The sequence below is a fragment of the Maylandia zebra genome, linkage group LG4, assembly GCF_041146795.1.
Source record: "Maylandia zebra isolate NMK-2024a linkage group LG4, Mzebra_GT3a, whole genome shotgun sequence".
Taxonomy (NCBI): domain Eukaryota; kingdom Metazoa; phylum Chordata; class Actinopteri; order Cichliformes; family Cichlidae; genus Maylandia; species Maylandia zebra.
The window spans coordinates 25,423,139-25,439,773 of record NC_135170.1 but is presented as its reverse complement, the minus strand read 5'-3'; the positions used below and the strand labels follow the sequence as shown (position 1 = coordinate 25,439,773).

Sequence of the window (16,635 nt, the reverse complement as noted above, 5' to 3'; positions counted from 1 at the left end):
ATACCTTATTGTTGCCAGAGATCAGAGGAGAAAAGCCAGACAGCTTTGAGGTGATAGAAAGGCAATCGTAACACAAATACACACAATTTAAAACCAAAGTATACAGAGCAGCATCTCTGAATGCACACACGCTGAAGCATATGGGCTACAACAGCATAAGACCACACCCAGTGCCAGGGTTTCAGCTAAGAACAGGAAACCGAAGCTCCAATTCACAAAAGTGGTCCTCAAAATTGGAAAAACGTTTTCAGGCCTGAATGAATTATGACCACATTATGACATGTTATTCCAACAGTATAACATGAAATCATCTCTAATTGGTAACAGCCTCTACAGTCACCAGAGCTCAATCCAGCAGACCACCATTGGGATGTGTTGCAATGGGTAAATGCACAGTGTATGGTAGTAGAACAGGAAATTCTATCATGGATGTGCAGCAGTTGTGTGGTGCTACATGTCAATATGGGAATAAATATCTGATGAATGTTTCCAGCATCTTGCTGAATCTGTGCTGGGAAGAATTTAAACAAAAGGAGGTTCAAACGGTTACTATCATGGTGTACCTAATAAAGTGTCGGACGAGTGTATAAATGTCATTATATGTTATTGACTTTCATTGCAAGCAGCTAGTGTAATTTTTTTTATGTGTATTCCAATGAAAAACTCCCCCTCTCGTGTATTAAAGCACATTTTAATATTTTCTTTGGACTTAATTTTCCAAAGGCATCATCTTTTCATTCATTAAACATAACAAGCTTTGATTTCCCTGATAGAATCTTTGCCTCGATTACTTTATTTTCCTGCTTGTTCTCTGTCACTGGTATGACTATTATTTCAGAGTTTTAGTGTGGAGGTCGTAATGAGCCTATGTTGTGCTGCTTTGTGCGCATAGATTTGGGTTTCTTTAGTCTCTTCCACTGTGTCATTAGACGGCCAATGCTGTGTCATTATGGAGCTCAGGCATGGGTGGAAGCAGCAGGAGAACGAGGTTCAGCTCTCTTTCTCTCTCTCTCTCTCTCTCTCTGTGTTTCTCAGAGATCCTCCTCCGCATGTCCCCTTCTGTCTGTCTGTCCATCTGTCTGCGTCTGTTTAACTACATTTATCTGTCTGTATTTCAGTCCTCCCTCTCTCCCTCTGCCTCCCCGTCACACACGTCCATGCAAATGTGAAATCTCTCCAGGCTCGTTTTTGTTAAGCTTCTTTAGTCACGTGCTCTTGTTTCCAGCTGTTAAAGCTGTTAGTTTTACTCCAAAAGATAATTTTCGCTGGTTGTAAATAATTAGCTTGATCAATCAACGTTATTGAAGGAGCGTCAGAGCAGAGAGTGAGAGGAGAGGACCTCTATGGGAGTTTCTCCCTCATGATGAATCTCGCTGTTCCCCAGTTCAGTGACATATGTTATTTTCTGCACAACATGAGCCAAACCAGTTTTCCCCCACAATTATCTAATCGTTTATTTTCATTTCACTTTTTTAGAAGGCCTTGGGGCGGGAACGAGGCTATTGCCCAGGGGTATCATCGTGATGTGATTGCTTGTCTTTTGTTTTGAAATAATGCTCTTTATGAGTTTTTAATATGTTTTTCTCCTCCACCTTCCCCTTAGATTAAAGTTCCCGACTTTCAATCTATCCTACGGCTCAAGTCTTTATTGGGCTATATTTCCACTTTACTTTTCATCCTCTATTGTACACTCAAGTGGAAAAGCTTCTGCTTAGAGAAATACATCAAGGCTAGAATGACCTCTGAAATTATCCTCTTCTCGTCTCACAAAATATGAAGAGGCTTTGAGGACTTTCTGGAATGAATAAATACTCAGATGGCAGGATTTAAGAACGTATGTCACCTAAATTGTCCTAAGATGAGAACAAACAGGCGATAAAAATGTTTTGGCGCAGGAGAGCAAAACACTGTCACCGTCAGATCTTAAAGTGCAGCCTGAGATGTATGTGGTTGTAAAAGGCCAGATAAGTTCAAGGGAAAGTAAAAATTTGAGTGTTTACCTTTTTTGTTATGAGGATGATAACCAGGAACTTGGCACAGTGGAGCTTTTCAAAAGAAGCCCCACTCAAGAATGTAAGAGGAGCTGATGTTTACTAGAATATAGTGTAGCTTTAGACATAATCAGAAAGGTTACTTTTGAAATATGAAAGCAATGCAGAAAGTGTCTTAGATGCTGTTTGACCAATTTTAATTAACCCGTGTCTCATGTTTAGTTCCGGTAAACCTGTTTTCATTGTTTACCAAAAGGAAAAATGACACAATTTATTACCATTTTGAACCTCAGACTTCTTGTTTTTGGCTCATTTCCTGTGACAAACGTATAAAATAAAACTCTTTCAATGACTTTATACACACACATTGACACTACACGTGTGGTTTTCGGGACTACACTGATTCCGTGTACCTTTGTCCACACTCTGTCCTCCTTCTACATGGCCTGCTGTATGTCTGCAGAAACCATCTGTAGTTTGTCACGCTTTGTCCCTGCTGCAAATTGGTGGTGGGACACAATAAATAAATAGCTTTGCCTGAGTTGTTACTTATCGATCAGTATTTATCATTTATTCATTGTTGGGACTAATATGTAATATGGCATGAACATGATTCACTTCTAATTTATTTCAAAGAAATAAATTTCAGTAGGGCTAAGAACCCTTCCTTTCAAGATCAACACGTTTTTTTCCCTACCTGTTAGGATGGTTAGGTCAGGATTATTTTTTCAGTTTCTAAAACATTTTATCAAAAAAAAAAAAAAGAACAGCACTTTTATTCATAAATGTTATCTAACTGAGGCAAATTCCAAATATTAACCACTAATAAAATAAACATCTGTTAGTTTTTTTTGTTTGTTTGTTTGTTTTTTACATAAATTGTTGTTAAGGGGTGTATTGATTTAACACGAAAATGCAGTGGGTCCACCAGACCTGCCAACACTAGCTGACTGGAAATACTAAAAGTGACCCTTAAAAGATGGCAAAGTGCACAGTAATGTGACCTGACACTGGATATAAAACTTTAACCACAAATAAGGTTATTGTAGAATAGAATGCCTTTTATTGTCACTAAACACATGTACAGCTGAATTATCCAGTCTAACACTTTATAGTAGCCATTGTTAATAATGTGGAATATGTTATGTTAATTACACTTTAATTACACTTTATAATAGATTTTTAAATATAAATTTGCATTTCTTAAATAATTATTAGTTACTTGCTGAGCTTTGGATTGTTTTTCCAGTCAGTGCCAATCACAGGACAAAAAAAATAATATACTCTGAAAACTGGTTACGTATTTTTATCGAGATTGGTTCTTTCATTTTTGTCCAAAATGTGGAGCTAGGGTACTTTTTATCATGACGACACGCACCTCCCAGAGTTTTAAAGAGAATGTAAGTTGGCTAATGGGTGGAGGCAGCAGTCTACATCCAAAAATTCTAGATAGCAGTTAATGTACTTTTTTTTTTTTTTTACATACTAATTAGTTTCATTTTCACTCACCATTTAGATTTACAAACTAAAACAACTTGTCTGTGGTTTAGGAAAAAGACTTTGATGCTCAAGTGGACCCAGTAAATTGAAATACGATGCCAACAGTGCCGTGCCCAAGTGTCCACCTTTGAGGAGTTAGACAGGATACACTTATAATACAGTAAAACCTTTACTAGAAAACTACAATAGCATTGTAATCATTAAAAAATACACAGTGTTGAACTCTCACTACATAATATCGTAAATTGTAACATTACTAACGAAGAGTAAACATGTTATAATTTGTAAAACTAACTGTTTTTTGTTTTTTTTTTGTTTTTTTCAACAGTAAAACTAACTGTTGACTAAAGTTTAATTAACTAACTACACTGAGTTTGACTCCACAGGGGGAGACAGTATCCATATTGCAAACAATACGGTGCCGTTGCACATCTCTGGGCTTTCGCGAGCCCGTGCTCATCTGGATTTCTATTATTTTTGTGTGTTTTTCATCATGTATGTGAAAGCATTATTGTCAGCAATCTGCTCAGAGCGCAGGGAACCGTCGACAAGTTGCAGCGGGGCCATCAGCTCCGGTGGCTGAACACTTTCCACAAGTGTGTGTTTGCTCACATGTGCTCATAAGAGAGGCAAGGAAAAAGACACTGAATTCTGCGTTGCCATAGTAACAGAGACGACAATTACACCCCACCCCAACAAGCCCCCCCCCCCCCCCTTTGCTGGGAAGGTGTGTAGTTTTATCTTGATTTGTGTGCACCTCATGGTGGTATAACGTCACTCTGGAACCCCGGGAAGGCTCCCCCACAACCTCTTCAACCACCGCCACCAATGCCGTCACCTCTTCCTCTTCCTGCAGACAGGAGAATAGACCACAGTTGTTCTGCCTCTCTTTCATCTGCCTGTGTTGTGTGAGACCACCGGCGTGCCGGGCCTGGCGTTTTTATCCTCGACCTGAGTCATCCACTCTTCCCTCCATAGGATGAAAGGGGAGCTACTGAGAATTCTCCCCCGAGGTGGTCAGACAGGAAATACAGTCTATGTGTGACAGTGCCTGATTATGTGTCTGTACACATGTAAGAGGTGTCTGAAGAGTGGCTCTTCATCATATCTCTCCACAAGAATCCATGTCAGATGGCCACATGAATGGTCTAATAATACTAATGACCCAGTTGCAGGTGTGTGTTTCAGGGCCATGTGTGTACAGTAATGTGTGTGCGTGCGGGCCCCTCTAACAGGAGGGTGCCAGAATGAAAAGGGAGAAAGAGCAGTAATTATGGCCTCCCATGTTCAGCAGAAACATCAGAGGGAAGTAATTTGTTGCTCTATATTTAATCAGTGGAGATAACGAGAGTGACTGCAGCTGTCTGGGCCTATGGGCAGGCGGACAAGCAGGAACATCATTTCCTCCAAAACCCATTAGTCTTTAATGCAGCAGTCCACAGCATCTTATTTACATACTTTTCCGTGGTCACATAATCATTATCACCCTTTCTATGTCGAATTTGTTCAATTGTGTTGTTTTTCTTCATCACCTTTACCCTGTTTTATCTCATAGCACTTCACTCGCTTCCTCTCATCTGTCTCATGACTTGACTCCAGCTATTTTATTTCCTCAGTCACCTGAAGCAGTTTCCTAGTACTTTTCCTCTGGGTTCTCTTGTACCGTCGTTATCTCCATTTGCCTATTACTGACTCTGCCCATCTCTCCATCACCTCTCTTAGGGTGCAGGTGGAGTTTTATGTGAACGAGAACACTTTTAAGGAGCGCCTCAAGCTGTTCTTCATCAAAAACCAAAGATCCAGTAAGTTGCCCGTGTTCGGGATCACGCTTTCCCTGGTTGAGTGAATTTCTTGTCTGCTGTCTTCTTTTTTAAACCACTTGTTCAGCTGAACACGTGTTTCGTTTTAATGTGTGGTGTGCTGCCATTCTTGCTCTGCATTTCATCACCAGTTATTCAACTTGTCCACTCTCTGTGCCTGCTTAAAAGTCTGTGTAGCGGGTTTGATTATCAGTGTGCTCATTTACAAGGATGGTGTACAGTAATATTAATATTTCTACATTTCTACTGAATACACAAGTTGCTTTTTGGGGGGGAGGTAATTGGCTTATTGTGAATTATCAAGGGGTTGTTTACTAGTTAGGCAATATACTACACGCGTGCACTTCAGCTACATTAGGCCAAGCATTGTTAGTCCTAGCCAGAAATGCACATTGAAAAGATGAGATGAATCAACTTTCAGAAGGACTTTCAAGCTTTCTGGTAGTGATAATTAGTGGTATATGAAATACTCCTAGTTGCCCAGAGGATTTATTTCTTAAGAATTTGTGTCATGTCTTCATTGAAGCTTTAATCGTAACAGATTCAAAGAGCACTGCACTGCTTAAAAGAATCCTGCAGAGCTTTATTCGGTGTCACATTTTTAAATCATGCATCAAGGATATTGATAGCATTGAATAAATTGTATCTTCATAAATTCTGCCGTATTGGTGTTGTCTTTGACTCGCTGACTATTTCTTTTTCGAACTGCAGGTCTGCGAGTGCGAATGTTCAACTTTTCTCTAAAAGTGCTGAGCTGCCTCCTCTACATCGTCCGAGTCCTGCTGGACAACCCGCAAGAGCAAAGACAGGACTGGTGAGCAATATGGCGTGAACGATGGCTCAACTGGGTAAAAGAAGGTTCTCTGATAGCAGGAGCAAAAGCAACAAGTCAATAGAGGGGACAGCAGTGTGTATGTGTGTGTGTATAAAGTATCCCGTAACTTTATGGAGGAAGAGAAAAACAAGTCTGGAAACTGAACCGTTTAGTGGCTCAGTCCAGTTTTGATGAAAGCTGCTGGGATGAAGACGTCTTATTCATGCTGTTCATGTGGTTTTACCCCCTGCAGTGTGAGCGGAGTTAACTGCACCAAACAAAACACGTCATCCCGTCCATGGAGTGAGTTTGACTGGTAAGCATGCAAGGCTTTAATTAGGAGTGATGGCTTTAGCCTGCAGAATAGGACCATGAAACCATCCTGGGATACTTTGATCCACGACACCAGCTCTCCGGCCGGAAATGTTGTATAATGCAATCAATGCGACTTTGCTTAACTGATGCAATCCACAATGTTGATATTAAACATTACTGATCCACCTTCGTTTATCACGATTCAGCTGTATGGATTACCTGCCAACATAATATGCACGCAGTGCCTGTGCAGCCTAATCAACAGTGATCTAGTGAAGACAGAGTATCTAATATACAGGAGCAGAGAGAGAATCCAGGAGGTGTGTTTGGACCTGGGGCCTTGCCCTGTCTCCTGCTCAGGGACCTATTGATCTAATTGGTGGCTGATGACACTGGCTAAGCTCTGGCGCCAAATGAATAAGGAGCCTGACTCAGTGAGCTCAGGAAAGGGATGGGCCACCTCCTGCTCCAGGCAGTAGACTTGTAGCATCGTGCCAAGCAGCCTTAAGCCCAGGTTCTTTTTTTTTTCCTCTGGGGGAGTGGGGGGTTACTTTCCTTTAACCTCATACAATATGATAATTATCCAGTTATGATGATTATACAGTATTATCAGCACAGTTTAATTAGTCTAGTGTAATTTTAACATTGTCTGCCTGTTTTTTTTTCTCTTTCTTTGTGACATCTGTCTCCTCCACTTTGCATTCTTCCCTTTTTTTCCCACCTCTGCAGGAAGCTGATCATCTGGGTTGACAGACCTCTACCGCTGTGGGCACTGCAGGTTAGATACATCTGTAACATTCCCATGTAAACAAGGCCTCCATTTTTGTGTCTGATCACTTCTGCATGCACGAATGCACAGAAGTCAAAATATCTGCGTATGCTTTAACGGCTTATTGCCAATTCAATTTAGGTCACATTATTTCAGCTCATTCTTACTTGACATATATTTACAGTTACAATGTGGTTACCCACACATACATATAAATGTACATCAGACACCAGGCTGTCTCTTGCTTCACTTAAACCTGTTCCTTCTGAAGCTCAAACATCAGCACACCCACTGATTCCACCCACGCTCCCCATCTCTGCGACTCCTAATTTCTGTGTCTGCTCTCCCTCTGTCTGTTTCTCCACATTACTCTCTCTCTCGCTCTCTGTTTTTGCAGGTGCTTGTGGCTTTCATCAGCTTTTCGGAAACTATGTTACTCGTGTATCTCAGCTACAAGGTGAGCCACTCACACGACCCCATTGGCCAGCCTGTTTGTGGTGGTGTATGTGGGGGATTTGGATGGATTTCTGATGCTTGATGGTGGTGACTGTCCACTGGACATTTCTGCTGTGCTATTAAAGTTGAAGTGATGGTATTCTGTCTTTCAACCATAGATCATTTTTACATTAATTTTTAAAAAAAGAAGCTGAAGCTTACAAACTGTGACCTTCTTTGGCACCTAAAATCTCTTTAGTGGATTAAACAAGATTATCTCAATTGATAAAATGTCCTCAAATGAATATTATTTACACCTGCTGTAATTTTATTTGGGTGCCACAGCTCTGCTTTGGGAGCTTTCCTGCTGCCCCTAAATGCTAAGGTGGGGGCAAAAAACTCCATGTAGTCAATGTCCATTTGCTAAAAGTCACAGTCACATAGTCACAGTCAGAAGCAACACGAAAGGAGGATCTGTGATTTGAGGTGGGTTGCAAAGTGGCTTTCAGATGAACAGCAACTATGGCGTGGCACCCTCTATGAGATATTCCCCGGATGTAGAAAATAATATGGTAAATGAACTGTTTTCTATGCTACTACTACTACTACTACTACTACTACTTGAACGCTTGAAGCACTTTATATAACTTGTCTCACTGACCCATTTACACAAACGTTTATGCAAGGACTCTTTTGAACATTTTACATCACTCTGCCTTTAATCATCAGTTATTATTAAGCTGTGTCTGTCCTCCACAGTGTGTCTCCTCCCTTCAACCCCAATCATTTGCTGCACCTCCCTGAGCCTGACTCTGCTGGAGGTTTCTTCCTCATTACAGGGAGTTTTTCTTTTCCACTGTTGCCAAGTGCTGCCTCATAGGGGGCCGCCTGATTGTTGGAGTTTTCTTTCTGTTATTTTAGACTCTTTACCTTACAGTATAAAGTGCCTTGAGGCAACTGTTGTTGTGATTTGGCACTATATAAATCAAATTAATTTGAATTCTATTGAAGTAAATTCACACTCTTATGAATGCATTGTGAGCAGATCAAACCACCAACCTTCCAATTAGTAGACCACCTGATCTACCTCCTCAGTGACGTCATACCCTGCTTGAACTAATGCTATACCTGTTTTGCTGGTAGATTGAGTAGTTTCCATTTATGGTATAATTGAGCAATGAGTAATTAATTCAATTACTGCTGTTGTGCAACATGCATTAATTGGCACAACTCTCACCTTGGCAACGTGCACGGATGTACCCTGCCACTGTCTGACATCTGCAGGTATAAAACAAACCAAGAATCACCAGCTGGAAGCAGCAAACCTCATCTCCTGCTCAGTTGTTTGTTTGTGTCAAATTCTGGGTTGTAGTCATTTCTGGTGAGTTAATGTGACCTATCGAAGGAGAAGTCTTTTTCACCACCACTCTAGTTTTTTTTTTTTTTTTTTTTTTTATGTCATTGCTGTTTAGGGTAGTCCCTGAAACAGGAATCTCTTTTAGAGAACCAAAAGCAGATTTTCTAGGTACACTCTAATAAATTGACATTTTTTGTTCTCCTTTGATGCTGCTCCTTTGCTCTTGCATTTGGAAAGAACCTCAGAGCTCCTTGAGGCTTCCTCAGCATTGTCCTGTTATGGACACATTTGAAGCACTTTTGGGGAGGACCGCCCTTCTCCAGGCAGAGGGAAGGCAATTCATCAATGTGTGTCTGGATCTGAAACTATAAGCTTATAAGGCGCTCTCTCTGCAGATTGCTCTGGAGGCTAGAGACCTTAGCATTTAGAGCTGACTGATTCTTGTGGACATAGCCTATGCCTGTCCACCTACACTAGTCAGATTCAGGTCAGCCATATGCAGGCGGGAGAGACATAAAAACAGCTATGGCTGACATCTTAATTGAGCAGAAAGGCTTAGTGGAAACTGAGTAATGCTGCTTCCTTCCTCAAAAGACAGTCATACAACCCTAACACACACCCCGATTTATTGTATGGTGCAAAAGCTCATCAATTTGTTCCCCTGCACTTTGTGGTAACTGGGCCTGTTATGTGTTAATCTCCTAAGGTCGCCAAGACAATGGAGTTTCCTGACCCCTGTGTGTGGTTTGTGTTTCCAGGGCAACGTTTGGGAGCAGGTACTACGTGTCCCTTTCATTCTGGAGATGATCAGCGCTGTTCCCTTCATGATCACTGTAAGTGGAAGGATACGCATTACTGAGCACTGACGGCACGGGGAGTCTCTGCAGGCAGCCATTTGTTTTGGGCTTCAAGCACTGTAGTCCCACCCACCTATGAAAAAAAAAATCACACATCACTATCCAGTACCTGAAACCGTGAGGATATCCCAAGATGCACAGAACCCCCTTTACTGCCAGAGACCATGATTGTGTAACATATGAAAACAGAGCGATAAGAGCTAAGTAAGCCTAAGCATTTCTTTTTCTCTCGACAGGTGATTTTGCCATCCTTCAGAAATCTCTTCATCCCTGTCTTTTTAAATTGCTGGCTGGCCAAGCATGCTTTGGAGAACATGATAGTAAGTGGAGCGCAATGTCCCTGTCCATTTTTTTTCATCTCAGCATCTCTATTATGCTATTTTGTTGGCATGCAATTGCCCCCCTCTGTTTCCCATTTCAGCTCACCAGTTTTATCTTAAACACTCTCCTACAAAGGTAAATCAGTCAGAAAACCTTTATAATAATAACATGGATTTTATTTCCTGAGGCACTTAACATTCCCTCCCTCAGTCAGTCCAATGACATCCAGCTAACTAAGGCTGCTTCACATTATTTGGTAACCTCCCTCTCCTGCTGCTTTTTATATTCCAGCAATTGGCAATGCCTATCTCATTTTTAGTGCATTTCAATATTCCTGCTTTTTTTTTTTTCATTTAAAGTTGTCCTGCTGTCCATCAGCTACATTTCATCCTCGTTTTACACTTGCACAATGCAGCACTTAGCTTGTTGTCATTTGCATACATTGACTCCTATCTGTCTCACCATCTCTCTGCAGAACGATCTCCACAGGGCGATCCAGCGGACGCACTCAGCCATGTTTAACCAGGTGGTGATACTTATCAGCACACTGGTCTGTCTCATGTTTACGTGGTGCGTACCCTTACTGCTGACATTACACTGAGAGCTGGGGCCAAAAAAACACAGGCAAAAAAAGGACATTAGATAGAGGTTGAGTGGGAAGTGAACGGTGTCGCGGCCATGGATGGAGTGAGAAAGGAAAAGAGGGCGAGATTGACGACCATTAGTGTGATACATGCAAAGGCAAAAAAAAAGAGAGAGAGAGAGAGAGAGTGAGAGGAGAATGAAAAATGCAGCCACTGGAGCTAAGAGAGCGAAAGGCAGAGAGCAGAAAGGTAATCGGTAACTGTAAGAGTGAGATAGAGCTCTGAGATGACAACTGGCAATTTCTTCAGTGCACTGGAGGATGTGGCAGCTTGCTGGTGTGAAAGCCTGAGCTAATCCAGAAGTTCATTCACACAGTATCTCCGACCATTTCCGGGTTTGACATTTGCCTCTTGACTCATCTGTCCCTTAAAAATTATGATATTATGCCCAGCCAGGAGTCGCACACCTATTCATTTTAAAGTATACCATGTTCGATAAATGCACTCGGGCGTGCATTCACTCCCATTTCCACACATTCAAAGTCACACATATAGGCACAGGCGCGAAAAACAGTTATCTGTGGATATTGCCCCTCCACGAGCGCCCATACCTCGCCGAGTGAAGCAGGTGCCTATGGCTTAGGTGTGAAGTCTCTATCTCAACGATGCCCGCTCCTTTTTCTTATTCTCTCATCAGCATTTGCGGCATTCAACACCTCGAGCGAGCGGGCAACAACCTGACCCTGTTCGACTCGCTCTATTTCTGCGTGGTCACCTTCTCCACAGTGGGGTTCGGCGATGTCACCCCACAGATCTGGCCCTCGCAGCTCCTGGTGGTCATCATGATCTTTGTGGCCCTCATTGTGCTCCCCATCCAGGTGAGAAGTGAAAGCGCTAAAGTTTGAGTGCAGAGCAAGTTTAAACAGCACTCAGATTAATTTAAATAAAAGCAGCGGCGGCAAAAATCATTTCGTCCATCTCCATCAATTTTTTTTCAAGCGACCAACAGCTTCGAGCTCTCCTTCAGTTTGTAGTGAGGTAAAAAATAAGAGATAAACTAGCCACAGATGTGTCTAAAACTCATCAGAAATAAGTTAACATTTTTCTTGGTACACAACACATAAAGTCTTCCTACTTAACACTAATATTTTTTGTGTTTCCCCCCCATCACACAATAATGTGATGACTCACTGCAGCCTACATAGATTTGCAAGACTATTTTTATTCAGAGAGCAACAAGAGTGTCTTCCATACTCACTCAATTCCCCAAATCCCTCTCCTGTCATTTAACTGCTCCGCTGAGGGAACCTCATGACAGAGAATTGGAGCAACCGTTTACCAACACACACTCACACAAACACACTATTTGTACAGCGACTGATAAAAACACCCTGACAAATGCACTTGTCCCTCTGTATCCTAACAGTTGTCTCTCATATTTGTGTAAAGCTTTTATCCCTGAGGAAGCTGCACTAGCTGTTTGTCTCCCGAAAGACTCGAAGGCGAAAATATGATAAATTTCCACTGTGTATATACTGTACCTGCAGTTAGGAGGTTTTTGTGGGCAGGAAATCTCTCACGCTCTCACTACTGCTACACAAGTGATGACGCTACAAATTGTTGCTAACTTTTTTTCTCTGTTTTTGGTGGCATCAAATAAGCAGACACACACTGTACTGTAGGTGTAGGACTGCATCCTACACAAGCATGATCTCACTATTTTTATTATTTATCTGTGTTGTTTTGTTTCCACGAGCAAGGGCTCCATGGTTGCAAATAACTTCACAAATCATGACCATAAAGACAACTTTGGGGAAATTTGCACTTGCATGCTGTTGATTACTGACGTGGTTATCATGTCATCCTCTTCGGCCCCTCACTCTATCTTTCATCCATAAATACCTTTGACATTTAGAAACTGGCCCACCCCTTTGCCCTCTCTCCACAAACGCAACTCCACCCCCACTCACTCTGCGAGTGTGAGTGTGTCCTTCTGTCTGACTCTGATCCTGCCATGACCAGACTCCAGGTTGCACAGGAGAGCCGCAGAGCACATCAGGATTCAGCCATCGCTCTGGTTCTTATTGCTTCCTCTGTTGATTTTTCCTGTAACTGTCCCCAACAAACAATAAATCCACCTCTCTTGCCAAGACATTTTGTGCAATTTTGAGCCTCAAAAGAATCATTATTGTAAATACCATTAAAATAAGAAGTCTGAAATTTAATCCAATTCTCTTGTTTAAAATTCAAATTGCCCAGCGTGAAGAAAAATCACTATACTTTTGTAATAGAGTCTAAAAGAGGACAAAATAAAACACATTTGTTGTAGCTGGATGATGCTTTTACCCTTTAATAAGCCGACATTATCTCAACATAAAGGTGATCACATTTATCTGGGCCAAAATGATTAGTTCATAGAGAAAAACTGCACACTAATGAAATATGCCCATTGAAATCTGATAGATGTAGGTGTATGGCCAGAAACATCGGAGATTCATTGTGACTGTGGCTGATAAACTTAAAAATCATGAAAATATGTGTGTTCAGACCAACAACAGTATCAACCATGATTTTGTGGAGAACTGCTTACATGGAGTGAGACAAAATTGCATCATGATAGTTCTTTCTGGACCTGCTGGAATCACCGGGGGAACAAACGGGATAATAAATGCTCCTTTTCTCCCCTCAGACTGAATGAAGTGTCAGGTGTAAAATAGCTTGTTATTTTGCTGTGGAAATCTGCAAGAAAGTAGATCACTCTTACATCTGTTAAAACCTCAAACTACCCATTTATTCGCACAACTTTCCAGAGCTCAGACAAAAAAAACAACAAAAAAGTCTCTCTGTGGAGCTCTCTTTAAGCCTACTGTTATTTCCATGCCCTGCCTTCCCATGCTAATATCCTCTATCATGTTCCATTCATTCGCTATGCTAAACTAACTTCCACCTGTCTTAATTCCCCTCAAACACTCTCCCTAATCACATGGAAACACTATATAGTACAAGGCATTGTTTTCTTTTCATGTACCACCTGGCTCCTCCCTGTATCCAGGCTAACTTAATCCAGTTTCCATCTGTTGAATGTGATGGATGTTTTTCTCAATGCAGTTTGAGCAGCTGGCCTTTCTGTGGATGGAACGACAGAAGTCTGGAGGAAACTACAGCCGCTACAGGGCACAGACGGAGAAACACGTGGTTCTGTGTGTCAGCTGTCTCAAGATCGACCTCCTCATGGACTTCCTCAATGAGTTCTTCGCTCACCCCCGGCTACAGGTCTCTCCAAATGGCTTTAAGTAGGACAAGGGGGAGGTTGGGGGCTCTTGTGTGTGCACATTTGTTGTCTGTAATGATCCTCTCCAGGTGCCAGGTCGACTGAGTTTAAGGCAGAGAATGAACTTTTCAGTAGGAAAAATTAAACCGCTATCTTATTCATTTGAATGAATGTGTGCATATTTATTTGTTTCTTTGGGGGTTATTTTGATTGGTCTGCTCCACAGGTGGGGTTTAAAGGGAATAAAATATCTCTCTAAATATCATCTATAGTTTTGGGGCTAAATCTAGGACTCTACCAGGGTGGCTTTGCGTTATTCACACTTTTGTTGTTTGAGATAAGCAGTTTTTGCACCTGTCCACTTTATTCTTAATGGCTTTTTCTGCCCTGGAAGCAGTGCTTCTAGCTCACCTCGCCACACTAAGGTGACCATACAAATTTACACACAATACTCCACAATGACAAAGTGAAAAGAAATTGCTTGAACTTATTGCAAAATGTAAAAAACAACAACAACAACAACAACAAAAAATAACATGTACCAAAAAGTATTCACGGGCGCCGCTACTTTGGGGAGTTTCTCTCGATCTTCTTTGCTGAACCTCTCAAGATCCACCAGGTTGGTTAAGGTATAAAATAGGGAACAAGTGAAACTCTGTGAATACTCTCTAGATGTACTATATAAGGAAATCTGAGCAGTTTAGCACAAAAGTAGGAAAAACAGTTCCATATCCCCAAAGGTTGATCCTGTTCATCTGGACATAGTGTTTTCAGTGGGAGAAACAACCTCACAGCCCATTGTTCCTTCAGTGGTGTTAGTTTCAATTACTATGCAAATGTTCTGTTTATAAGGTCGGGGAAACTTGCAGTCAGCTGAGACTGAAGACTTAGATGAGCCATGAAAACATTTCTCAAACTAAAAACATTACGTCCAGATGAACTGAATCAACTTTTAGGGATTTACTTACCTGGCTGATTGAGCATGCGTCAAGATGCATTTTCCATAGTTTTAAATAGGCCAACTTCATTAATTTGCCTCCTTTGATAAGAGGATCCAATAATGTAACAGTATATATATTATGCAGTGGTTAGTGTAGCTGTGATCTAATTAATTTGATGTATTTTCATTTTTTTGCGTACTTGGAAATTTGGATTTCATTCATTAAAACATTTATAACTAATTAAATTCCAATTCAATGGCAAGCTTGACAGCATTTCCTCAGGTAGTGTTACCTAAATATAGGTTATAATGTAGGTTAACACCCGTTCCCATGTGTTTGTGTGTGTAGGACTACTATGTGGTGATCCTTTGCCCCGCGGAGATGGATGTCCAAGTTAGGAGGATCCTTCATGTCCCCCTGTGGGCCCAGAGAGTCATCTATCTGCAAGGATCTGCCCTCAAAGACCAAGACCTGATGAGGGCCAAGTGAGTCACTGAGTCTGAAGTAAACTATTATTATCATCACATCAATCCAGCCTTGAAAAACAGAAATCCACAACAGACCTGAGTTTAGACACCTCGAAATGAAAGGCCCTCGCGTCTGCAAGCTCGAACTCGCAATTAATACCTGTAGCACCTTCAAGCCTTTAAGTAGCAGCTGTGATTGCGGTTTGAGTCATATTGCATATTGTTTGGCCCCTGGCTTTTGATAATACAGACGCAGCACCCTAGGCTAGCTTCACAGAGAAAGAAAAGAAAAAGGAGCACAAGCCTGTTTGTTTAATCTCCCCATCTCCTCGCCTCCTGCTATCTCATCTTTAAATGGCGTGGGCTTGAAAGACACATTGGTACATTTGTTGTTCTATTGTCCCACTTTTTTCCTCTTTTATCCTCTCGCTCAATAACATGACAACACCCTCCTTCCTGTGTTTCATGGCTTCCCCAATTCTCTCTCTCTCCCCCTCTCTCTCTCCCTCTCTCTCCGGCACTCCCAATGCTACATGCTGTACTAACTCCCTCCAGGATGGACGATGCTGAGGCCTGCTTTATCCTCAGTAACCGGTTTGAAGTGGACCGCATTGCTGCTGTACGTGCCTCCCCACTTTCCTGTATTGCCACAACTCCTCACACTGCAAAACATCAGTATAACCAGACTTAGCAAAATAGCAGTTTTCTTTGGTAGCAGCTTTTTATGACTTGGCATTCATTTCTAGCTTGATTATTTCCCCTAACATGTTAATTGCAGTGCAAAAGAACTAAAACTGAGAATAAGAGAAAAACGTGCTTGACATTACAGAGCAACTCTTTAATATTCATATCTTGTAAGCTGGTGTATTACTAGAATAATATCACTATCTCATTTTTAAAATATCAGCGTTCAGGCAATCGAGCATGACTCTCTCATTTGGACTTTTCAAGGTCTGCTAATTGTTAGCACACCTTTTCATGCATCACGAGGCTGACATTTTTACATTTCCGTGAAAATCATCAACAAGTTTTTACTGGAGAGCCACGAGATTTGACACGGAAGTTATTCTTCCATTAACATGCAGCGACGATGCCCTTATTTTTCACCCAACTGATCCGTGAAGTTGAAATTTCAGTTTAGCCATTTCTTTGGTTTGTTGTTAGTACCCGCAAACTGACGTGCCTGTCAGCCA

At 41.5% G+C, this 16,635-nt stretch overlaps 1 protein-coding gene across 2 annotated transcripts in view; it reads left to right on the top strand.

Moving 5' to 3' along the window:
• kcnt2b (potassium sodium-activated channel subfamily T member 2b) overlaps window positions 1-16,635 on the top strand; it is a 43,254-nt gene that overhangs the window by 10,368 nt on the left and 16,251 nt on the right. For both annotated transcript variants that reach the window (XM_076883265.1, XM_076883264.1), the window contains exons 2-13: window positions 5,214-5,293; window positions 6,023-6,125; window positions 6,379-6,441; window positions 7,170-7,218; window positions 7,607-7,666; window positions 9,760-9,834; window positions 10,095-10,178; window positions 10,655-10,749; window positions 11,461-11,641; window positions 13,872-14,036; window positions 15,324-15,460; window positions 15,998-16,061. In XM_076883265.1, coding sequence (XP_076739380.1) covers window positions 5,214-5,293; window positions 6,023-6,125; window positions 6,379-6,441; window positions 7,170-7,218; window positions 7,607-7,666; window positions 9,760-9,834; window positions 10,095-10,178; window positions 10,655-10,749; window positions 11,461-11,641; window positions 13,872-14,036; window positions 15,324-15,460; window positions 15,998-16,061 — 1,156 coding nt within the window. The remainder of the gene's footprint in view (window positions 1-5,213; window positions 5,294-6,022; window positions 6,126-6,378; window positions 6,442-7,169; window positions 7,219-7,606; window positions 7,667-9,759; window positions 9,835-10,094; window positions 10,179-10,654; window positions 10,750-11,460; window positions 11,642-13,871; window positions 14,037-15,323; window positions 15,461-15,997; window positions 16,062-16,635) is intronic.